General features: G+C 33.9%; 1 protein-coding gene across 1 annotated transcript in view; it reads right to left on the bottom strand.

Moving 5' to 3' along the window:
- The window catches only part of LOC147072778 (uncharacterized), a 69,253-nt gene that overhangs the window by 10,318 nt on the left and 31,572 nt on the right, over window positions 1-27,363 (bottom strand). The window contains exons 2-8 of the mRNA XM_085945818.1: window positions 17,980-18,706; window positions 15,365-15,564; window positions 12,205-12,322; window positions 6,315-6,597; window positions 5,754-5,880; window positions 5,420-5,523; window positions 184-377 (exon numbers count right to left, since the gene is read on the bottom strand). Of these exons, the coding sequence (XP_085801944.1) occupies window positions 184-377; window positions 5,420-5,523; window positions 5,754-5,880; window positions 6,315-6,597; window positions 12,205-12,322; window positions 15,365-15,564; window positions 17,980-18,706 (1,753 nt within the window). The remainder of the gene's footprint in view (window positions 1-183; window positions 378-5,419; window positions 5,524-5,753; window positions 5,881-6,314; window positions 6,598-12,204; window positions 12,323-15,364; window positions 15,565-17,979; window positions 18,707-27,363) is intronic.

The following is a 27,363-nucleotide window of genomic DNA, read 5'->3' as shown; positions in this document are numbered from 1 at the left end:
CATTTTGGTACAACTCAATATGTCATTTTTTTCGAATTAGTGTCTTCTGCCAGAACAGTGACGATATGCTACTTACGTCTTCTGTGTTATTATTTAATGTCTTTGGTAATATCTCTTTTTTTTCTAGTAAGTTCATATGACCGCCAGTAGCTACGGAAAAGGCACTCAACGAACTAAACTGACCTTAGCAATTTCCAACTTCTCGCAGAGCACGTCAATAGTGATTCGGTCGAGGATATTGAGAGCTAGACCTCCGCTCAATATATCGTAGACGGTTTGAGGATATCTTCCGTCTTGCGGTAATCGAATGCCCGTTTGCCATAACAAGTAGAGATCGCGCAGTTGCTGGTAGGAGAGTGTCGACCATGGTACTGCGTCTGGCAATCAAGTAATTAGTATTTATTATAATAAATGAACATGAGTTACAGATATCCTGTAACTATATATATGTATTATTTTTGTTGATATGATGGAGGAATTAGCTATAAGATATTATCAAGTAGTATGTTTTATTCATAATATAAATTATTGAATAGCCTCGGGAACATAATTGTTAGAAATATTCTTGAATAAATAATGAACTGAGAACAATTTGTAATATGATTTTTTTGAATGATAAGATATATTTAGATAGAATATGAAGTAACTAAATATTTTTTTAAAATTTCATGTAGTTATTCTTTATCTTCAGAGGTTTTTTAAATGCAATGTCAAATAAAATATCAAGTTTGGATCCAAATATCGAAGAAATAAAAGTGCAAATCGTCTGTTTTTCAAAACCTACGACATATTTCGCAATAATATTATTTAACTAAGTATTTACATAGCAATTTCGGTATTTGCTTCACTTACAAATTAGATCCTTAATTATTTAATCATACGATGCGAAAAGTCTGTCAGATTCTTCAGATGTGCTGCGCATACCATGTTATATGTAGGACAACTCCGAATCAATTTTTTTCATGCGCTTGTAATTATAATAGTAAAATTACAAAAACATGACTTGAAACATTCCGATGAACATTATTTAATCCAGTACAAAATAATGATAAAAAAACACTGATTATTTAAAATTTATTACTTAGATGAAAAATTAAGATTGAAGAAACCATATGATATCGTGTATTTTACAGTCATATCGACGGCCCCAGGAAAAACTACGATAAGTCTGAAAATAGCGTTTTAAGTTTTATTAGCTTTTTATAATATCATATTTTTTGTGCATGTCCTGTAAAAATTTCAGGTCTCTAGCATAAAAATTGACAAAGTTAGGTTTTTGACAATGGTGCTCTATATCTACATATCGCATCGACCAAATTTGTGTTCACATAAATATGCGAGGAGTATAGTCATATATCAATAAAAAAAGTGTACTGCGTTTTATTTTATGAGTAAGAGGGTTGTTATACTTGCTATAACAGTCTTTAACGGAGATCCTAATATACGGCATGGTTTATATTGACGTATCACATTAGTTTCGAAAAATATATTGGTTTATCTTCGGAAAATATTGGAATTTGCAGTAGGTAAATGCAGTTTTAGTTAAAAAGCTACTCACGAGTCACTAGTACTAGTGTTTTATTATCAAAATATTATATTATTGAATATAAAACAAACAAAATAGAAAAGAATTATTTTGTACTAATATAGGTAGGTACTTATACTATACTAGGACACAGTAATAATGTTTAAATATTAATTTTGATTCATCAGCCAATTTCAATCCACCGCAAAATAAAGACCTCCACAAGCTTTCTTCGACTATTTTCGGTTAATTACTCTTCTACTTAGATACCCAAAAAACAATGTTGTAGGTAATGTTTAAGTTTGAAATTGTTATATTATTTGATATTAAACAAATATCCAATAGAAAACGATATGGATATATCATTATAATAATTCACTGTTTCAATTATTTAGATGAGTAAAAAAAGTATGTAATTATAAATAAACTTAATTTAAATAAATACCCAGCAAAAAACGACATATTTTAATTAAATATTTATTACCTATCACTAGAAAACAAATTGTTTTGCAATTAAAAATGTACCCACCTAAAATATCCGATCATGTCCGATCCTAATGAGGCCCCCCACAGATTGGAGAACAGGTTTTGTTTTTACGAGAAATGGATGTCAGCCACTTGCTCAACCTATTAGGACTCCGAGCACAAATTGAAAAACAATTATTTGTATCTATTTTTCAGATCCATGATTCGAACTCGGAACCCACGATGTTATAGGCCGATGCTTATACCTATAATATTATGTTTTAACTTCAAAACATTATTTTATTTTCGGTACAGTATGACACATTTTGATTAAATTAGTCTTGTACATCGATAATAACAACTAGGCAGTATTTTCATGTTTAAATTACAAAATATTTTATTATTTAAAAGGAAGGACTTACCTAGCTAGCAAATACAAGAGAGTTTATTTTATTATTCTTTTAGCTAAATTCTTACTAATTACGGAATAATATTTATGACTGAAGAAAGTGAAAAAAATCATTTTTATTACCTACACTTTGAAATGGTGAGAATTTCCGAAAGGCTTACTAGTTGATTGGGACCGACTTAAGCTCATTGTAATAATAATATTATGAGTTCGGCTAAAAATAAAAAAATACGTCCTACGTGTTAATAGTATTTTTGCAATAGTATTTTTGCAATAATATAAAAGGGTATATATTATTATTACTTTGTACATTGAATATTTTTCGAAAACGAGCTCTGTGGATTATAAATTATTATTGCATCGTCACCTAAAAGGGAGATTAGCCGGGTTTTTTGAAAACTTATTTTATGTATTATTTTCAATAGAATTTTACCGAAAACCGTGTATGAAAATAGTCAGTTTATGAAGCATTTATTGTTGTCTAGAATCTAGGTAAGTAATGTATATAAGATGAGATTAAAATTTGGTATCTGGTAGGTACCTATACTATTAAACAAAATATCAATTGGTTTTAAATCTAGTAAATTATTGAATATGATTGTTTTAAAATATGAAAACTAGCAAAAATAGTAATTATTATTTTATCTAAGTTAAATCGGTCGGAGTTAAACAATTTTTAGATCGATCAAAATAAGTTAAATAAAGTGATATGAATGACAACGGATATTAAACGATGTTTTGTTGATAAATAAAAAAAACTCTACGTAATCGATTGGATTAGATAACATAATGTATCATTTAAAGAAAATAGTACTTGAAAGTCAACCGTTTAGAAAAATGCAGATTCGTACCACGATTATTTAAATTTTAAACTAAATATTACAATGTTGCGGAGGTACATACTTATTTTAACTTTCCAATTATATTAATGCAATCATGACACCTCGTATTAATTAACATAACTGAGTTCAGTTAAGACGTACTTATACTGATGTTTCATGATTTATGTTGACAATTAAATATAATCCATCTATGTTTACTAATCGATAATTAAACTCATATCGACAATAAACATTAGAAAAACACAACGATAGTTAATATGATCACTGGATCAGTATTTATAAGCTTATAATTACAATTTTACAAGATCAATTACCTACAGAAAGATAATATCTTAATGATATTATCATGTTGCAAAAATTGAATTGAAAAAAGAGAATATAAGGTAGGTACTGAAAAGGTTATCACTCTTGTTACATAAGAACTACATAATGTTGTATCAATGTTATTTTAGATAGGTAATTACCTAATCGTGATTATAGAATGTGTATGTTAAAGTGTGGCCACACCGGCAACAAGTCGCGCGACAACTCGTTAAATTTTACGATAATTATCATAATTGCTTAAGAAATTTTACGATAATTATCATGCTTATCGTAAAATTTAACGAGTTGTCGCGCGACTTGTTGCCGGTGTGGACCCGGCATTATACAAGCCTAGTATAAATTTTATATGAATTTAACTTCTGCTGATGAACATTTTAATAATGCTATCTCATTTGATAACGAAAGTGAATTCAGCTGTCTTTAAATAATAATTATTAAGTTATAAATAACACTTTCCTTAGGTTTATTAGTATTAAAATTTTTGAAACTAATAAACCTACTTAAATATATTTTTCCAACATTTCGATGCTTTGGTAGGTACATTTGTGCCAAATTGTTATGTATAATATTATATTCCACTAGTTATTTAATATTTTTGTATTTTTATATTGAACAATAATAATTATGTGTGTTCTAAAGTGATAATTACTAATTTAATTCACTCAGTATATCCTTTATGTAAACTTTTAACGAACTTACAATGATTTATTTAATGAAATATATTATCTCTCTGGTTTCGATAATTGTACTGAATATTAATTAAATTAAAATTGTTCTACTGATATACATGACCATTAACATTATATTGTTTTTTTTCTATCTATTCTATATTTTTAATGAAAAATTTGTTACGAAGTAGGTATAAAAAATAGAAATTTTATTGATGGTGTAGTAAGTAGTGTTATGTACTAATTTCCTCATAACTTCTTTATTATTCCATTATAAACATTTTTCCTGAATGTTTATTATTTCGTAATGGACATATTCTGATTATTTATAAAAATATCAATAATAATTTGCAAAAAAACATAAAAAGTCATACTTAAATACATTTAAATTATAAAAACTCCGTATAAAAATATATATATATCAATATGTCCCTATATCCCTTGTTAAGATTTTATAGACACGCTGTACTATTTCGAGTTAAATATTGCGCAATGTCAATTTTTCCGTAAAAGAGCGTTATAACTATAGTTGTAATTCATAAAATCGTATAGAGTAAGAAAAATGCGACGTAAAATAAGGTTTCTATCTCAGAATATGAATGTGTTATGCGGAGTCAGTAATCTATTTCGTCCGCGCAAAAGCATGTTGAATCGAGTCGAAATATAAAGTGCGTAATATTATTCCAAATAAAAACGATTTTTGGACATTATCTCAGCTGTTAATTAATTAATCACCATTAAATTTTGATAGGAATATAGACCATAAAATGGTCTATCTGATTTCCTTAAATAAGATAAGAAAAAACTTACTCATTTTATATGATGAATTTAATAGCGTAAATATTTTAGTTTTTTCGCTCTCCTGAACATTTATGATTTTAGACTTATCATGGTTTTTCCTGGGGCCGTCGATATGTTGTAGGTGGATTACGGATTATTTTTTCATGGCTAGTGGATAGTCTCTCAAATTTAAAGTAATACTTCTTTGAAAATACGTAACATGGAACGGCTCAGAAATATTAGAAAAATTCTTGGAAAATAGTAATTTTAATTTATGTATTTTATATGAATTAAGTTTTAAAATGAATGGCTAACTCATGATCATTTTTCGGATTCATCAGTTTTAAGAAACCATTATTATCATGGTTATGGGAAAGATATCAATTAAAAAATAATTGCTACTTACTATTACAACATTCCCAGAGAATGATACAGATTGAATATACGTCACTTCGTCTGGAAGGATACACAAGTCCATTTATGTCATCAAATAATTCTGGAGCTTGAAACCTGTGTAAAAAACATTGAAACATTATTAGAGAAACATATTTTTTTTTATTTAAAATAGTATGTGCCATCTAGTGTCAGAAAATACAATTTGCTAAAAAGCTTTGAATCTTATATCTGAGATGGTGTGATTTAAAAACTTATTAATATTAGATTAAAAAAATATTGTTAATTTTTAACAATCATAATAACATTAGGACCTACTCACAAAAATATCAGTATACCATTTTTACCTATAGTTGGCGTTAGTCTCTCTATATGAATTGTCTTGAGGAAAGCACTCTCGGTTGACGTTATTTGGGATCGACCTAGCAGACAGGAGTGGCTCCTGTTCTGACAGCACATCGTCACTAGAAAGATCTGTAAGGAGCAAAGAATTTTTTATTGTCCTATGTAGACTCTGTAGTCAAAAGGATCAAAGGGAAATATATGGAATTGGGTATCTACAACGCATTTTAATCATAACCTGATCCTTGCCACGGACGAATTAACTCACGGGTTCTTGTAAACGTCATAACTTCTGAATAAACATTATGTGTATATTTTCTAAACAATATTTATCATTTTAGTGTGAAAATATTCACGATAAACTCGATAAACACATTGTGTTGGTAAGTTTTCACAAATATTTATCATTCCGTTCCTATTTCATTTTTTTTAAAGGATTTATTTTATTCCGAAAATAGCTGGCCTACAAGTGTCCACCTAGTAAAAATTGGCTGGCAGTGAGTGATAAGGTTAAGTTAGTCAAATGAATTTTTCACACTGACATCTTTGACAAAAGATTCTGTTACCATTGATGTTAACGTAATCAGGCTCCGTGGAGGGATCTCTATTCCTGGGTGGATTAGAGCTGGCGGTGCGAGCAGATGAAGTGGTCGAAGACGCACATGCGCCCGGTGGTGATGTCTTGGAAGAGAAGTCAAAGCCGCTCAGTTTGGCGATGTCCTTTGAGGTGATGAGGATGCAGTGACTGGAGATAGACGTGTGTACAAAGTGGTGAGTCTGCAGGTACGACACGGCTTTGGAGATGTCGTTGAGGTAGCCCACTGACACTGGTAGGGGGAGGATTGGACCCTGAAACAAGAAAATCGGAGAGTATTATAAATTTACATGTCGCTGGTGTTGCGAGTATCCAAAATTGAATAAGCATACCCAGATGCACATTGATGGCCTGGGAAATTCTCTAATGAATCAACCCAAAATGAAATTATACCTATGTTATTATTAGCGCCCACGGCTGAGTCGGTCGGCTGAGACATGTCGGTTTTAAAGTAGTAGGTCAAGTTCGTATCCTCGGTCTAGCAAAATCACATGTTGTTTTTTTAATGTGTCAAGACCCAGACCATGGACCAAGATCCACATTGGATTGTATAGCCAATTAAAAAAATACTTAAACGCTGATGGCAAAAATTATTAAACATGGAACATGCTTTGCCTACTGATTCTCTGAATGCTGGTTGTCCAAATTAGTAAGAAAATAAAATAAATTGCGGGGCGCGGGTTTACACGTCATTCCCGAAGCGCCGTTCGCGGGCGACTGGAGTCTCTCGAGGCCGCGCTACTTTTGTGACTTTATTTTTCATTGTGCCTGTGCGATTTTCTGTAACGAATCCCCCCGGGAGGTCAAGACAAAAGCATGTATCCATGCTAAAAACTATATATAAAATATTATAATAGTAAAAAAATGCACAAAGTGTTGGCATGAAATGAATAAATCATAATATTGTCAAATATTGAAAGGCTTTGAGGGCGATAAAATGTAATAAATACAATATGACAAAGTGCCATGAATTATTGCATAATAATTATGAGTTATTATGACCTTATTTTTCAACAGTTTCATTTTTATAACTATTTATAGTAAACTTGTCCTGTCCTATCCAATTAATTTCATAATTAAGATTGGGCTAAGTATATTATATAATTAGAGGCCTTCCACCTGAACTTCTTATATAAGGTACAACATTTGATGGTGAATCAATGATCAAACAAAAATAACATTAACATTAGCATATCGAAAAAGTTTTCCCATTTTTTTTTATTTTGTACATATGACAGGTACCTACCTACATTTTTTTTGTGATTGTTCATCTAAATATGTATAGTTTACGACTGTGAAATGTAGATATAACAAAATGAGATCATTAGCCTTTCTAACTCTATTCACTTTTATATATGTTTAGACTTCGTAGGTATATAGGAATATAATCAACCGCTTTCTTTCACATAACTAGTGGTCAAATGCCGTCGAACTTTGGTAGGGGCATTAAACAACCACAGGTAGTAGTGAAATAGAAACTAGTTAGATCGATGGATTGATTAAATTCGGCAGAAATACGTTTTGACATAAAAAATGGAATCCAGCAGTGGATAGACTAGACCGCAGCTGATGATATAATTTACGTTGGCAAATAAAAATATTGATATTTTATTACATACATTTTTAACAGTATTTATTATTCATTGAATGCATTATGCAGGTTTTCACTAGCCACCGTATCATTACGGACATACTAATAAATAAGTATTACATTTCGTATAACCTGCTTTTAATTCGTGTAACTAACTAACAAGGTATTGAAGAATGCAGGTTAATTGGAGAATTCCACGATTAACGATTATTATGCAAAACCAGCGACGGTTTCTGTAAGTAATCTACTCAATTACGATGGGCAAGAACTGTAGGTAGGTAGTTATTAATGGCAGTGATGTCGAATTAATATGACGTAATTGGATTAAAAATTAATAAAACTGCCGTAATAACAAACATTTTTTAATGTTCAATGAACAGGGCAAGAATTATGTAATCCAGCCGTAGAGAACCATTTGAAACCCCAGTAGAAATTCGATTAGGTATACAGTATCTAGTTGGGCACATAAGTATTGTATTTTATTTAGTTAGGTACCTAATAATTTCTGGCTAATTAAACAGAGAATATTTCAAAAGGTTTCAAAATAATTTTAAGATAGACTTTTTACTTAAATCGCAGGTAAGTAAAATAAAATAATTATGAAATTACGTTACGCAGGTAATAAAATAAATAAGTTAGTTTCCAATCTATTGGTAAGGTAAATTACCATGAGCCTAAATTGCCATCTCATAGAGTGGATGTTGATTTAACAGATTGCTTAAAATGAGGAACAGCTTATTAGTTAGTTATTTGTTTTATTGTGTATCAATTCGTTTTAAACGTACTTGCCATTTCCACGTTTCCAAGAAGACAGGAAAAAAACTGGTCCAATGGCCTTAAACGGTTCCATATTGGATCAAATTTAATATTATTCCTTGGTTGTTCCCTCATGGCTGAGGATCGTGACCACCTTGAATTACCTTTTGAGCGACCGTGACTTTCCACCTCTCTAGATCCTCTGCTTCTTTCAAGGCAAAGTGAATGCTGTCCCCAGTCAGAGCCTTCACACACGCTCTAGCGCGCCGATGCTCTTCCTCTGCTTCGCCTTCCCAAGAGGTTCGGTCCGAACAATATGTCAAAAAAACTGTAGAATCCGTCTCAGACATATTGTCGAGAACCGTTCCTTTATCTGCTGTATATAGATGATTGACTGGTTGGTCCTGTGCTCTGTCTAAGAAATACGAAGCATTCTGCGCCAACACCACATTTCAAAGGCATCAATTGCCTTCCGCTCCCTTGCCTTCAAGATGCATGACTCAACAAAAATATGGAGAACACTAATGCTTGTACGGGCATCATTTTCGCGGCGATTGAAATTCCTCGATCCTTCCACAAAATGGTAAGACGTATCATTGCATTTTTCGCATTCTGTGTGAGCCTTTTTATCTCTGCTTCACATCCGCCTTTTCCACTAATGGTTGATCCCAGATAATACAAACGCGTCTACTCTTTCTAGATTTTGTAGTATACTTGCTACTGGTAGACGGTATAATAAGAAATTTGAAAAATTTAATATAAGTACCTACATTGAAAAAACAAGAGTTATTTTTTGACCAGCTACAATTGCCTAAAATCTAGATAGACAAAGACAAGAGTCAAAATTTCGCATGTGTGCAGTTTACGTAAAGCCTAATCCAGATCTAGATAGCAAACTGTTTGAAAGTTGTATTAAATATCGTCGCCCCAAAAGCAAAAGGGCACTTGTGCATAAATTGAGTTTTGAGAAAAACGCATTTTAAGTGTTTTTGGAGTGAAAAAAAATCGTGGAGAGGTTATTACTTAATATTTTGAAATGAAATTTGGAACACATGTGACCTAATTACTCATGATTGAAATGAATTTAATTTTTTTTATAATTCGTCAATTATTTGATTTTTAAGAGGTTTTAAGTCACATAGTCCTATAGACATGTATGAATAGCTTTATCTTCATCTTCTGATTTGCTAGCGTCCACTTTACGCGTATTGTGATCTTCCAAAATATTTATTTGGGCCTCTTTGTCCGCTGCCAACATGTTTTTAAATTTTTCACAAATTTCACAAGTGCCCTTTTTCTACAAAGAAATTATTTTCTTTGCACAAAGGCCCTTACTCACTTTTAAATAATTACACTTGTTACCTTTTTCCTATACTATTTTTGTAAACATTGCACATAGTTCCTAAAACCGTGTACATGTTACCTTTTTCCTGTACATTAAATGAAGATCAGTTTACAAATACACAAGTAACCTTTATTTTCTTTGCTCAATTGTGAATTCATGGGTTTTGCTTTAGAAATGCCGTTTTGCCCATAATGTAGAGAAAAAAATTACGAAGAAAACTGCATTCATAACTCAAAACCGTCAAAATTGCACATGTGCCCTTTTGCTTCTGGGGCGACGATATTTGACCAGCAAAATAATGTTTATTCCTATCGACAAATTGTCGGTGGTTTAATATGCATCAAAGGGCGCCAATATTCGCCTTGCTTGGGCCACTGTGAAGGGGGCATAAGAAATGTAGTTTTAAAATGAATTTAATCAGTACACGTGTGAGGTCATGGAAAATGAATAATTTTTAAGTTTTCAAGTGACCAGTGTAAAATAGAAAAAAAATATTAGTAGGTGTGTAAATAAATCAACAAAAACAAAAACAAACAAAAAATATTAGCCGGATTTTATAAAGTTGTATGTGAGTAATTAGTTATCTCCAGGATGTTAATCAATCAAGATGTAATAGAACTGTGTTCATATAATATGTGTTATTCTTAATTCAATGAAAACAAATAAGTATGAATGAAAAAGTGTGTATTAATTTTGTACGATCGCCCATGTATATGGATTTTTTTTACCATGTCCGATCATAATAAGATCATAAATGGGCCTCCACAGAGTAGAGGTTTTGTATCAACAGATTTTGTTGTTACGAGAAATGGATGTTAGCCACTTGCTCAACCTATTAGGTCCATAGTCTGACTCACACACAAATTGAAAAACAATATGTGTACTTGCCAGAGCCAGGATTCGAACCTGGGACCCACGACGTCATAGGCCGTCGCTTAATCCGCGCGGCCATCGTGGGCGGTTGAATTGAATTTTTAAAACTAACAAACACTATCTGCAAATTATATTCTTAGTTCAATGAACACGAATAAGAATGATTGACAAAGTTTAGTGTGCACTATTTATGTCGAATCTTAACAGCCCACATCCACCCTTCGCCACTGATATAAGGTACCTTATATATATGCTTGTATATAAACTTCCATTAAAAACTGCATCAAACAAACAAACAAAATCAAAAAAATATATAATATTATATAAGACACGAGGTTTGTTTGTAGATAATTTTGGATTAAGTATATTATTATGATTTATGATTCATCCTGCGCGCGACCACTAAGCACAGTCACCAGTTGTGACCACACGTAAGTCACACGGAGTCCAGAAAGTCCATTTAAGACTGTTCGTACCATGTGTATTACCTTAAAACGCCTCGTTGTTTCAACAGCGGATTTTCATGTTTACATTTCCTTTACCCCAATATACCGCGCTTTGATTTTAGCATCGAACACCAAGCCACTATTAGAGCTACCGCACATGACGACGGTCGGTCGGTGAAACTCGAGGCGACAGCCGATAGGTGAGCATAACCATATGCATTCTGTGTAGATTGAGATTGAGGCTATCCGGAGGTAGAGGGGATGTCAAGAACGTCTGATGAGCTGACCGACCGGCCGTTTATGGGCTATTGCATCGCGTTACACTTACCGACCGTCATGGGCGGTGGCTCTCACTATAACCACTGGTGGGATACTCAACAAAGAGTCGTTGATACCTGTCGCACCTACAAGTAGTTGTCGTGTGAATGTGACTCTAGTATATGGACTGTTTCTATTATTTTATTTCTGAGAGTCATATACGGCTCCAGCGCATCTATTATATACACAAGGCTGCTATCGGCGGCTATCGAGGGTAGTTTATCTTATTTATGTATTGAAGTATTATACTTGTTACAATAAGTTACAAACTGTCTATCTCGCTCTAAAACTTAACACACCCAAGAGAGGTGCTGTTAAAACAGCACTTTTTGACAGTTCAGACGGTTAACCTATTGTAACAATTAACCATCTCAATACATAAATATGAAAAACTGTCCTCGATAGCAGCCTTGTGTATGGAATAGATCCGCATTAATTGGTTACTGCACCTTGAAGTTATCATGCAGTGACGTGCTAAAGTTGACATAATATTGTTAGAATAATGCAAACAAAAGCTTTATCAGTTAGTTACCTGAATGTGTATCAAGTCATACAGTGACAGGTTGGTCTCTTCACAGATTGAGTGAACTTTTTGGTCGGAATCGTAGCATAGTCCCATCATCAGAAGAATGTTTGGATGCCGGATTGTGCTGTAGAAGATATAATATAATTTAACACAAACAGGGACAAAATGGATTAAAAAAAATATTGTGGCAATATTTACACACACAAAAAATGGACTAGGCTCGTGATCAAGAAATTATCAAGAAATGTTTTACGAGATTTTTTTTTTTGAAATTTCGAAATTCTGATTTTCTTGAGAAATCAAGATTTTCACCAGGAATATTAGATATTTAAACCGTGAGCCCGGATTCCGTGATTGAATTTGGATATATAGCTAAGGCTGCGCGCACACGGCAAAGCGACTGCGCGCAGACGGCAAAGCGAAGTTTCGGATTCATCCGCCAAACGTCGTTTGCGTTTTGTTTCCGGGCCGATTACGTTTCAAATGCGTCGATATTTCGACGATGCTGTCCAAGAGAAAACACAGTTTTCAAGGGGATTCATAAACGCCTTTTTTTGAAACTGCACCCTGCTGCGAGAGTATTTATCTTTCATTACAGTGGCGTACAAGGGTAAATAAATCAATATAAAATCGCATTATACTTACATTTATTTTCCCACTATTGCTTCTTTTGGAGCTGGACTGTTTTATATCGAAAGCGTTTTGAAAATTACCTATTGTTATCTAGTAGGTATCTAGGTAATAAGGTTTTTACCCTTTCTTCGTGTATTAAGTTATAATCTTTTTTTATTGTAGCTAGAATTTGATGTCAATGTGTATTTGCCATTGGCGAGTGCGCAAAATGCTGAATGGCAAAAGCCTGATCGCAAAAAAATACTCAAGTGGAATAGTACAAAACTTAAATTAATTAGAATTTAAATTCAAACTCCATCAAGTACTCTCGGTTGATAGTATTAATCAGACAAAGTTTATGATGATACATACAAGGCTCAATAATAGGTAATTTTCAAAACGCTTTCGATATAAAATAGTCCAGTTCCAAAAGAAGCAATAGTGGGAAAATAAATGTAGGTACCAGTGGCGAAGAGTGCAGGTAAGCTGTTAAGGTCCGCCATAAATAGTGCACATTAACCTTTTTCAGTCAAATGTATATGTTTTTATTGAAATACGACTACAATTTACAGATGGTATTGGTTGGATTTTAACAATCAATTAAGCCCTGTCTTACCAAACCATAATAGTATTGGTATATTTTAGGCGATATGACAAAATTGTACACATTTTTTTATTCTTACTTATTTTTTTAACTTTAGATTAAGAATACGTATTACACATATTGTTAGCTATTTTTTTTAATTCATCAATCTATGCCTAAACCAAACTATAATAGATAAATTGTATTATCCTATCTATAAAATATCCAAATTTATGTTAGATTTCGTATTTTTTTACTATTATATATTATGGCTTGGTTTTCGCAGGGTTTAATTGAATTTTAAAAACTAACCAACACCATCTGTAAAATGTAGTCTTATTTCAACGAAAACAAGTATGTATGACTGACAAAGTTTTGTGTGCAATATTTATGGCGGATCTTAACAGCCTACCTCCACCACTGGTAGGTACATACGTTAAAGTGCCCACCACCACCCGTCATATATGTTGGTTATTATATTCTATGTCAGTGTGCAGTTGTCATTAATGAGTGTAAAATCCATCATAGTACAAAACTTAAGATATTAAAATAGTAAGTCAAATTTTGTCAACAATACAATATTTATGTAGGTAGGTACTGATATTTTTATATTTTTTTTACCCTTGTACGCCACTGTAATGAAAGATAAATACTCTCGCAGCAGGGTGCAGTTTAAAAAAAAAAGGCGTTTATGAATCCCCTTGAAAACTGTGTTTTCTCTTGGACAGCATCGTCGAAATATCGACGCATTTGAAACGCAATCGGCCCGGAAACAAAACGCAAACGACGTTTGGCGGATGAATCCGAAACTTCGCTTTGCCGTGTGCGCGCAGCCTAAGAAAAGTTACCTTAGATTTTGAACAGAAAGTTAGATAAAGCTCTTGACTTTCATTTCCATGGGAAAAAATGTTCTATGGAGGCTTTAAATAAAAAATCTCGAGAATTCTCAAATCTTGAGAGTCGAAAAAAGACATCACCGCACTTTCTTTACTATTTATGTCGATATAATATAACACTGTGAGACATGAATTCCCAACCCTTTATATGCCTCGCACTCATAGGAAATATTTGATTAATGCTCGCACCCCCGCAATCTTATCCTGCCATCAGTTTTCCACACAAAAACGTCGAGAATAAGATTTTTTAGGATTTTTTCCGATTTTTTTTCGACAAATTCTTTCATTCAAAGAACCGGTATCCAACAGGTTGGGAACTCCTAGTTTAGTGATAATAAATTCGTCAACATCGTTTTAACTTATATGTGGGATTTATTAGTTTTTAGTTCATCTATAATGACAAATGAATCTTAATAATAAAATATGACGTAATATTGTTAGGTAGATCTACACATGGTTACTCCGATTGATAAAATATTTCAATGTCAACTGAGAAGACAACAAAACTACGAATATGTATGAGTTTGTTGTAAATTTATAGGAATTGAAACCAGAGCATTGGAGCGGAGCTCGGAAAAGGAGCACAGAGCCGTGGAGCAATGGGGTTTTACCCGGAGCACCGAAAATACGTGGTGCTCCACTGCTCCAGACGTTTTTTTTTATTATTATTAAATTTTCGTCCTAAAATCCAATGAAAATATTATATTGGACACTTTGCAACACTGGAATTATTTTAAATATGGCGACACAAATATAATAACATAAATAACATCACGTTTTTGACAGAAGAGGTATAATGAAAGACAATTTGCTGTTGGAAATAATCAAAATGACGATATTTTAAAACTACTTACTTTTTTTTTTTTTTTAATTGTATACATATAATACCTATTCAAACTTTTTATCCGGAGCGGAGCAGACCCTGGAGGGGAGCTGGAGCAAGTATTGGGTCACGGAGCGAAGCAACTCAAAAAAGGGTCCGCTCCAACCCTTTGATTCAAACAGTAATTTTTCCCTTACAACAAATATGTATGTAGGCAGTTAGAAACGAGGTGATCAATTGTTGAAAACTTACGTGAGTAGATCAATTTCATTGCTCGTGACAGGTTTGAGAGTGACGTTCGCGTTGCCCCAGTTCGCGCCCTGGGAACATTTACCACCTGATTGGAGGATTTCTTCCCGAGGTTCTATTTCGGCGCCGGAGGCAGTCTTCAGGTCGCTGCGCCGGACCAGAGGCACTCCACGGAAGCGTCCGCCAACGGTTCCGCGGCACATCTGCAGTCACAAAATTATTAACCATCTGAACAACACATGAAATAATCCGCATAAATACATTTATTACCCATTGCAATATATATGACGAATTCCTCTTCAAGCTGGTAAATAGCTATTGAAAGTTTACATCAGTGACAAAATGACCTATAGTGTCCTACAGCAACAATTCTTAGATTGATTTAAAAATAATTACAAGATAAAAAGAACTTTTTATATACACGTTTTTAAATTTTCTGTTGAACCATATAACTTGACTTGACTAGCTTAAACGATCAAAAAAAAATGTACTTGGCATGTCATATTGATTTCCATAGTAACGCACGTATATATTAATAATTTAGTTTCTAGGAGCCCAGACTAGCAACCAATAATGGTGTCCAAATAACTTTTCATACAAAACAGAATTAACTGAAAATGAATTCAATTCTACTTAAAGATCGATAAAAGTATTAAAAAAATGCATTGACATCGTGTTCTGATATATTCTAAAAGTTTCAAATGTCTAGCCAGTCGGGAAGTTAGTTAAAAATCGATTGCAAGATTTGTACCGGACAAAGAACCACCGGATAAATAAGAATACGAGCTAAGAAAAACGTTGTAATATACATTTACTGACTGATGATGTATAAATTTTCCCATACAATATTTGGACATGGAAAAAACATGGACGTAAAACTGTAATATTAATCAAAATGGATACACTACGCCTCGATATGTACCTATTTTAACATTCATACGTGACTCAAATAATTATCAAAAAAATGATAAATTGGCACTACTGACAAACAAAAGTTGTGTATCACTGTTGTCGGCTGAAAAATATCGTTTTTTTTTATATTCGAGGACGTGTAATAAGCTGCTATTTATTTTTAGGAATGGATTATGCCCCACGCCTTTATGAAAAAAGGAAAATACAATTTACGCTCCTAAGCGGATAATAATATGAACCTTCACACAGTGGAGGTCGTAATAATGTTATATCAACGTATTTTTTACGGGAAAAGATCGGTAGCCATTCGTACAACCCAGTATGTCCTTGCTCTGGGTGAAAAACAAAATGTATATTTTTTAAGCCGCTTATTTTTTTTATACTTATGAAATAATCTTGATGTATCTGAAGCGGAATTCTTTTAAGAAATAATAAAAATATTAACTACGTACCAGTAGGTGTTTTATTTATAGTATCTATTACTTCACTAGTCTTCAGAAGGATATTCCGTTATACCTAACCATCAGTGGCGTGCGGTGACTTTCGATTGTAAGGATGCTTTTAAAGGCATGTTTATAAGAATATTAATGTAAGTACTTACCACCTACCAAGTTCGTAACTATTTGAATTTTGGCGGGTTGTTGGTGTTCTCCTATATTCTTAGGTATGGGACGCATTAGGAATGGGACAGTACCTATAACTTTGAATTCGGTGCCTTTTACAACCTCTTATATTCGTCAAAAGATGTCGTTGTTGTCCGCATGGTGAAAAATAAAGTTATAGTCAGGGCTCGAAATGGACCGGAGCGCACCGGAACGCCGTCCAGGCTCGTGAAATTGGTAAAATGATCGCTCCGTCTCGTGGAAAAAATATGTTGACCGTCTGAGCTAGATGGGCCATATAATAGAAAATCTAACACACTTATTTTTATAAAATACACATACAATTTGATAACTATGTAAATATCTTTATTACGGTTCGTAAACTTTTCCATTTCGAGCACTGGTTATAGTAGACGTTTTGTAAGTGTTGCCGAAATAAACGTTACTCATCGTTTTTGTGCATAAAAAGAAAAAAATGACGTGAATAATTATTTATACTAAATCGATAATTTCTGGGGATGCTGCGCATTTACAGTATCTATCGACCACACGCCACTGTATAATCATATTGTATCTAACACTAATAGAAAAAATAATCCGCACGAAATTATAAAATATTTTTTTCTGTGAAGGTACAGGTTTGTGATGAGACACATGAGATAATATTATAATGATGTAGAAAATAAATAATGAATGTTAAATATCTGCGATGACAGGTCATTAACCGTGTCGCCGGGAATTAGTAAAAAACGGACGAGTGTTGAAAGCTCATTTACAACATCGATCAAAAAAATAAAATAACTACATTACTATGATCGATCCGCGTCCGAGCCGATGCGAATTTTATCAAAAACATCGAACAATAAATAACAACAGTGTCACAATCGAAACCGATTGACAATAGAGCGCTCCGTTCAGCGGAATAACCATCAATGACACAATTTATTTATTCGACCAATCGGAAAACGAATTACTTAAATATAAAAAAAATAATCATACCCGACAATAAAGAGCGTCCCCGCCGGCCGACATTGTGCGAAATTTAATTAAAAAAATAAATAAACGAGAAAAAATACACAATGGCAATGTAATGCCTGACCCCACCTCTTCCAATTTCCGCGCTATCGAATCCGACGAGATTTCCGCTGCTTCGTTAGCGGCCATTTTATTATCTCCCTTTTCGTCATCATTGTTTTCTAATAGATCTTCAAGTGATCTGTCACACGTGAGTCTTGATCGATTGGTCGTGTTAGCCATGTAGCTGTTTCTGTCTTCGTAAGGCAAGGAATTGTCTTTGTAAAATTCGGGTGGAGGCGACGACTGAGGTTCGCAATCTTCCGCAATGTCAAAATCGACCTGACGATCTCTTCCGTTTGTACGACAAGGCAGAAGATCAGGGGAATTGGAGATATCGCGAGGTTTTCTTCTTCTTTTTGTTGCATCACTATTCGTTTCAGCGCTATTCGGAAGATATATTCTGTTACTAAATAGGAAGTTGATCTGCGGAGGACCTTGCGTTATTAGTTCAGGGTAATTCGTTCGTCTGCCGTCCGGCAATGATCTTCTTTTGGGGGTCGAGCGTGGTTTTTTTGGAAAATCGGTCGCGTTTTTTCCTCTCTCCGTTATTATGGAGTTCGGAGGAGTGTACGCGCCGAGTGATCTCCTCGCGAAGAACTCAGCCAGGGCTCGCTTGTATTCGTCTGTCCTGATCGGGTCGTCGGTTTTGTTGATGGAGTCTATCGAGGAGTAGCTCTCTGGCGGCAGGGACGAGTCGTCCGCGTCTCGGATGCCGATGGCTTGCGTATCACTACTTCGGCGGCCGTTTCGATCCCTGGAAATAAAAAAGCACAGTTTTATACGTCAGGTACATAAAATTATTAACGGAATTGTGGAGGAGGTATGCAAAATAGGTACCTAAGTTTAAATAAAATTGAACGTAAAATTGTTAATTTATTACCGGGTATATTTAAAACACTATTTTAATTGACTGTAAGTATATTATTATGGGTAATAAATTAAACAAAATTTAAAAATAGTAAATTTAGAGTAAAATAAAACCATTATTAATGCGCTCAGAAGTTTTGTTTGAATCTGCAACATGGCGTTTTCGTAAATGTTCATTATTATTTCTACTACTGGATAAAGGCCTTTTTTTAGCTTATATTATCTATCTGTGTTTTTAGCTTTAGAAAATATTAAAATGTGTTTTTTTACACCGATATTAGACGGACAAATACAACAAATAATGATTATGTAAACTTTTAGCATCATCAACGTCTGAAGATTACGACAAGCAAACATTTTCAGCGTCGTAGGCAAAAAAACTCACTTTGACAAAATCTACCCTGGGAAACAGTTAATAATAACTAATAATACTAATGACTCTGACAATTTCGATATAAAAAAGAATTTGACTGAGTTTGACTCAAACTCACGTATTTCACTTTACGGGTGAATGCTTTCACCTCGGAGCTATTGCTCCGTCATGATTTATGCGAAGTTTTACTAATTATAACTACGTTTTAAATGAGGTACGTACCTACTTTAAATTACATTGATGCCTTATTTAAGTTGCAGTTCTTTGGTTGATAAAAGTATGTTATCTTTGATAAAAAAAATACAGGGAATGGGACAACTGGGCGCCGCAATGTCGAATGAAATAAATGGACGTTCGTTACGATTGTATACAGAAATTAGACGAGGAGTTTTAATCAATTTCTATATACCTACTACTTAGTAGTTTTAATTTAATTCATTTTTCTCTGAACATAATGTTTTTTATTACGGATTGAGAATTATCTTGCCTAAGGCTTTATTTAAAAATAAAAGAACTCTCTTCTCGTTGGAACCTAAACATTTATTGTTTTCGGGTAAACAATTCTCACCAAATATTAAATAAGTACTAATATAATTATGTAAATATAAATAATAATATTAAATACATATTTTTAAAGTACCTACATATAATTCACGAACGTCTATTTATTTTCGAATTTCATTTGATTGCGTGGCGCCGAATTATCCTAGACCCAAAATATAAACACGGGTTTCAAAGATTTTCATCGGTACCCAAGATTGCAAACCATAGGTTATACCCCGTTTACACGTGCATGGATTTACTGCTGACAGTACGTATTATCGCGACCATAATAAGAAAATGTACGTGTGAACAATTGTATTATCCTGCAATTGCAAGATTGCATGCATGAATCAAAAAAGTTTTGAAGCTTCTGAATTTTCATACGACAGTTGAGAATTTTTCAATCTGCGCCTGCGCAGTAGAACGATAAAGGCGAACCTGCCGGCAAAAAAATGAACTACGAACGAATTTTGAGGTTAACCGATTTTCACTACCTGCCAAATAGTACCATAAAATGACAACATCGCGCGTCTCGCTTACTCCTGAAGAATGAAATTGGCGAGACATTCAGCACTTGTATGTGTCAACGGTTATTGTCGCGATAGTTTAGAATACACACTATTGCTGCCAGTAAATCAATGCACGTGTACATGAAGCTATTAATTATACTCCCCATATTAATAAAGTTTATAAAACTTTCAACTACCTGGTCATTTTTATTAGAGTTATTTATTATACCTATGTAGTAACCATTTCTTTCTTACACGGGTCTACCCAATTAACGCTAATTGCTCCAATTAATTATTGATACAGACAGCATTATAATTTATAAAATACAATGGCCGTGATTTTCAATACAACAGTGGGTCAACAGTGTGTTCTCACGCCACTTTATAAATTTAATAAACACATAAATTGAATAATTTATTAATTGCACTGCCGTTATTCGAACAGATCCGTTTCTCGTGAGAACGATAAAGCGGCCCAAGTTAAATTGTAACATTAATCTTATAGGTATGTTACAGAATGCATAAATCATTCGCAGTTTCCATTTTACGTTAAAACCATCGATTGTACTTCTGTAACTAATAAAATAAAATAAAAAAACGTATAAAAGTCGATCGATTTCAGATTCTTCTGCTAATCGACAGTATTATTACCTTAATTTAATAAAACGCAATTTTTATCGTACTTACGGACGGAACCGGTTCAGATATTAAAAATACAAGTGGAATAAGTACGATACAAATTTGCATTTTATTAAATTAAATTAAAAATACAAGGCATTTCCACCATGAATAATTGACAGTTAACACAATAAAATAAATTAACAGTATTATGATGATTTAATAGTAGATATTTCAGAGGCTCACAATATGTTTGTTTACACGAGTTTTGTCTTATCACGACATGTTTCCTTACTATTAGGGGTAGTCTAAATCACTAGTAGGTAGCTACCTAGTGTAGTATTTTATCGCGGCTCGTTGCTTCCACCACGGACCCCCACATTTTCCCGTGTACATTACCCATGTCCAGATACTGTGTCTTGATTATAGTGAAGAATAAACTAAGTGTAACTAACTTTACTATAACCACTGGTGGTTATGCGTTATCAACATATGCGTCGCTGCGACTTGTCGCACCCACACGTCATAATAAGCTAATAGGTTATTGTCATTAATCGCGGAAACAGTATTTTTTATTGACATAACAACAAAACTTAATATGTTATTAATTACTTATCACTTATCAACATGGCGTCTGTTTACATTTTAGATTTTTTCAGTCACGGTGAGAATAATATACTAATACCTACGTAGTTATTAGGTACTACTAGTCTTTCGTGTTTGTGTATATAATCTATTGTCAAAATTATTTTCCTCTCTATTATAAATACCATGTAAATGACGTTAAAAATATTTATTCAATTTCTGGTATAAAAAAAATACAGCTGTCATATTTGCAGGTTTTCCGTATAATTACCCGAAAATCTGCAAATAATTAGTGACATTCTATGCATCTCGGCCTTATGTATGGTCAAAATACGATTCATTAAAAGGCTATACCTCAGTTGAGGCACGGTCTAAAAAGATCGTGGCTAGGCGATGCGCGGATTGCGGGTCGCGGGTGCAAATGACGCATGCCAAACGAAATATAATTTGTCATATAAATCCAACATGCGTCCATTTAATGTTCTATTAGTTACAATAATAATATATTCATTAACATGTTTTATTTTTCAAGTAAATGGGTAACGTTTTTAGTCATCTTTACACGATTTAAGAATTAATACCCCCGTCGCCATCACGAAACAAATTGACGTGTTCCCAGCTCGACGTTCTCTCTCCGAATGCCAGCGAGTCCAAAATTTCGTCGCGCCTATAGTTGAAAATTATTTGCCGTTTCACTGATGTATCGTCTTAATGGCCTGAAAATACAGAATGCATCATACTTGAACCTATCTTGTAATATCTACTACCGATATATTTGCATTAAGGCCACGCACAGTAATATTGATGTTTGTTTAGCCAATGATCTATAGACATTTTGAGCAAAACGAAACGCAATTCGGTGTGAAATAGGAAAATATGATAATACTTATAGCGACCTCTCTATTTCAAATTACGACAAATTGCTATCCTATAAAACGAGTGGAAATGGTGCCGGCCCTACCGTAATAAAAAAATAAAAAATCTACCGGGACAACCAACAAACTTAATGCCCTCAAAACCGCGCACACATAAATCCGACGAAAATATCGGTATAGGTTTTGCCTCCCAAAAAAAGGGCTACGCCATAGACGTCCGATAGTAGTTTATTCAATATTTTAAAAAGTCCTATAAAATATATACTTATATAATATTACAAATGTATACCGTGGCATAGAAAAATAATGTTGGGCATAGCGATGAAAAACAATAAGAGAAATAAATGGAAAATGAAGTAGACAAACGTAGGCTATGTAATAGATATCGCCGAAAAAGTTTTGCAAGTTATTTTTTTTTAGAATTTTCCACTTAGAGACGGAACATAACCTCACAGTCAGGGAACACAAAATTAATGGGAACTGGCTTACCTTACTGGGTGTGGTATAACAGGCTAAATAGCTCGAATGTGGAAAAATATGGGATAAACTTGAACACGTGTTACAGAATAATATGCTATTTTAAATAGTTAATTAACATCGTGCTTTCAATCTTTGGGAACAGTCGATGCGGTTTTTTTACTTGGGTTTTATGGCGGTCAGGCTATGAACTACCCTGCTTTAGAACTTTGGTCATTGGCGATGGCTTTTACATTTATATTTATTAGTATGTTCTGTGCGAATGAAGTGTTATCTCGATACAGAAGATTAACCTACCCTCACGATACCTCAAAATCGTTGCGTTTGACCCGCCCGCACGCCAGTTCACCTTTCCACCGTAGCAATAATAATTGTAGGCGTAATACGGTAGGAGTGTTGTGCGTAGAGTTGGGTATTTCCCGAGAAAATCTCAATCTCGAGATTCGGGATTTCCAGAAAATAATTCTCGATATCGGGAAATTTAAAAAAAAAACCTGCAAAAATCCTAAAATCAGTGTGAAAACAAGCAAATTCCAAAAAAATATGATTTTTTTTATTTATGTACTCGTAAGAAGACAAACAAAATAGAAGTAGGAAAACAAAAATAATTCAAAACATTACTTATTAAAATAGGATTTCAAAAAACAAAGACTGTCAATCGCTGCGTCTGACAATCGCGTACGCTTTTGAGACACACAATTCCCTGATATTGCAAAAATTGCGCTCATTTTGAGTCTCCATTGGCTTAATTGTGTTTGAATGGTTTGTGTTTCCTGTCCACTTTTTTTATATATAGAAAATCGTTTTTTCACTTAATATTTGATAATAAAGAAATCCCAAATCCCGAGAAAAGATTCTCGAGATTTGGGATTTCTCGAAATGTTAAAAATTTCTCGAGAATTCCCTTCGGGAAATTCCCGAAACCCCACGTTGTGCGGTGTACATTTATGGGGAAAAGCGGGCAGCCTTATCAATAACAAATAAACTTATAAATAATAAGTATGTAAATAGTATTACACGTGAACAATAATTAAAAAAAATAGTGACATCAATTTTTTACTACAGATAATTTGATGAGAAAACTTACTCTTTCCAACCGTAAGTACGACTTTAGTTCCTGGCATCGTTCGCCGTACAAAGAATTACATTTTTCGCGAAAACATTTCATACCTACCATTATTTTGCCAGGATTCATCCATTCTATTGGGATTTTGAAAGAATGCTTTTCGGTATTTTGTATACAATAAATTGTGATCCATTAGTTACACATTCGAGATTGCATAAAATTAATAATTCAATATTATGTATTTAAAAATAATTCTTCGATTAGCCGCCGTATATACTTGTGACGTCATAATTATTTCAATGCAATTGAGATCATTTAATACGTAACATCAGAGGCCACGCCCGCGGCGGAGAAGTGAAAAGAACGCCTGTGATCTGTAGATTGGGGATTCGAATCAAGCGACTGGATGAAAGTCTCTGGTTGTTTTGTTAAGCACGGGTGTGATTGGCGAATAACTATTCCGTGTAAAATACATATTAAAAAACCTCCACGATATTCACAATTGTAGAGGCAAGGGATTAATTTACTGATTCCGGACGCTTCCTCGAGTTTAAATTCAACGCGCACGTCAATGGGGGTGGTCGGCGTGAAAAAGGGCAATCTCGAACCTCGAAATGAGACACAGCCCACTTTGCACGTGAATGAGAGGCGCGAGCCGTGACGGGAATTTCTCCTAACTCACAGTTACACCATAATGTTCTCTCTCTTAATGCTTCTAAATGGAATTAGAACGGTTTCACACGGATGATTCATACGTCCGATACAAGTATGACGGATACTGAATTTACTAACGTTGTTTTCACACGAGAATACACAAGTATACGATATCAGGGCCTTTCCTTATGTCAGAGCAATTTGGATGCTACTTTAGGATGTTCACAATGAAAGGTTGTTACAAAAGACAGCAGCATCTTTGTCGTTTCAGCATCCGAATTTTGACTGGACCAGGATGGGGAGGTGTACTAGAAGTTAGTTGCCAACCTCCGATAGATGACGATAGAAAAGAGGAAAGAAGATAACAGCAGGAAACCTTTGAAATTATCAGTATTAAGCCATATTATCTCATTTCTAGAATGTTTTTAGTGTGACTGTGCAGCCAGATTGAACTTAAAACATGCGGCTTCTTTATAATCTCAATATTTGTATGTTTTAACTACGGAATGCTAAAAAGGGAAGTCGGTTATTGTCTGGGTATGGTGTGTTGTATACCTAGTGGAAGAAGGCACAACTATCGAGTATGGAGAACTATGGAATAAACTTAAACACGCCGTGTTAAAGAATAATATGTTATTTTCAATATTTACGTCAGTATCATAATATGCATTAAAGTTTTTCAAGTAAACGACACGGCGGGTTTTGGGATTGCTTGTCTTTCGCATTTTCCTAATCACGCGGATCATTAATCCCGCTCAACTTGGATACAGCCTGACATATACCTGCCATACAGGACATTGTGGTATTCGGCGTCTAATTAACTAGGCATCTACTCACGTTTTGATTGGACAAACGGTACCGAAAGACAGATAACAATCATAGTCGGTGCAGTCGAAGATAATCCTCAATCTCTGATGCGTATCGGTATATTATACAATTAAAAATTAAAATTTCATGGAAACGGTAAATTCATGAATCGGGCGTGAGAATTATTACACGCAATGTTGTCAAAAGGCTTGTTATTGGTTATTATAGGTATATTATTTTTTGAATCTACAGAATATACCAGTGTTTTCTTTGTTGATATTTTGTTGCGGGTAAACTCGGAAGGTTGGGCTAGCAATACTATAATAATATGATATCAACCTGTGCAGTGAGACAAAACTTTGGTCTGCGGCTAGGCCAGGACATGGTCTATGAGCAAGGTTTCTGTTCCAACATTTTTTTTGTTTAAATTATTTAAAATATTAAATTGTAACTAAAACACTACGTTGTCTCGACATTAGATGAGTAAACTTACAACCTGTGTGGGAACGTTTTTACGTAATGATTCCGATCAAAACCTTAGTTATCAATGAAGCTATGTATCAGATATAATTTGGTTTGTGAGATCATATTTTTTAATAATATATTGGTTCGATCCTAATTTTTAACCTTTGTCCTTTTGATTATTGATGTTTGTAATTTATGATTGGTAAGAGTGGTTTGCAATGCGGCCACTAGGAAAAGTATCTTGAAAACTATCCTACAAGCTGCGCCAGCGTTTTCCAGCCATGTTATTCGGGGTACTGGCTTCCATAGCATATTATGATTTGGCTTCTTACCGCTCTATGGATGAAAAAATTATTTATGAAATATGGTAATAAAATATAATCATATTTTATTGATGTAACTAAAACTCTAGAATATTGTATCAAATACAATCAAGTACGTTGAAAACGACCTTTAATTTTTATTCACTATCAAAAAAATGTTTAAATTAGACTAAATAACGAAATTATTTTTAATTTAATCAATAGTCAAACTGTTATAATGTACTTATAACGCCTGATTTACTGTCGGCAGTAGTGTTTTTTTTTTTAAACTATCGTAACAATAACTGTTCACACGTAAAAGTGCTCTCCGTCTCTCCAATCTCATTATTCAAGAGTAAGCGAGGCGCGATGTTGTCATTTTATAGTACTATTTGACAGGACGTATTGAAAATCGGTTAACCTCAAAATGAGTAGTTAGTTTTTTTACCGGCAGGTTCGCCATTATCGTTTTACTGCGCAGGCGCAGATCTTACTTGCGCATTAAAATTCAGAAGCTTCCAAACTTACTTGATTCATGTACGCAATCTTGCCAAATGCAGGATAATACATGTTTACCCAAGTGTGGAGATAAATGAGGTACTTATTTTTTTTACGAATAATGAGATACTTATAGCTCTTTGCATTTTTTTCAAATCCGCTACTCATGGCTTTTTAAGAGGGCGTTTTGCCACTAATCAACCACGATTCGGGCGTGAACTATTTATTATATAATGTTGCTATTAATATCACAAGACTTTGTTTAATGCAGTAAAAATGCAGTTTATCATCACATCAGCTGCAGTCGATAGATTTCGCTGTCAGGTGTTCCGCCGATCTAGTTGTCCAATAGTATTCAAAAACAATAAATTTATCCCATTTCTTTAAAGTTTAGAAGAACAATATCCGCCACCGGAATCACTGCGTACAGTGCAGTGTACCCGAAATTCGGTCGCATGACCCACTTCGGTCCGTCTCTATCCGACCGTGACCGAATAAATTCTGTATCGAGACGAAAAATCATTTTTATTCCGTCGACCAAGACACATTCGTCTATTATTATTTATTGTGCGACATTTTCCGTGGATATTCGCTCAGAATCCAATATCACAGCGGTTAAATACGCGCATTATTATTTAGGAAATTATTATTTATTGGGTTGAATAACGGAAATAGCTGACGTGGAAAATAAATAATCGCGTCTAGACTCGCCAGTGTTACAATAACAAAGTTTATTCAAATTTTTCCACATATCAATATTATACATACCTTT

The sequence above is a fragment of the Rhyacophila brunnea genome, unplaced genomic scaffold (assembly GCF_057557595.1).
Source record: "Rhyacophila brunnea isolate RB1 unplaced genomic scaffold, BYU_Rbru_1.0 scaffold_19, whole genome shotgun sequence".
NCBI classification, from domain to species: Eukaryota; Metazoa; Arthropoda; class Insecta; order Trichoptera; family Rhyacophilidae; genus Rhyacophila; species Rhyacophila brunnea.
Note: the sequence above shows the minus strand (reverse complement) of the source record. Positions and strands in the feature narration are given on the sequence as shown.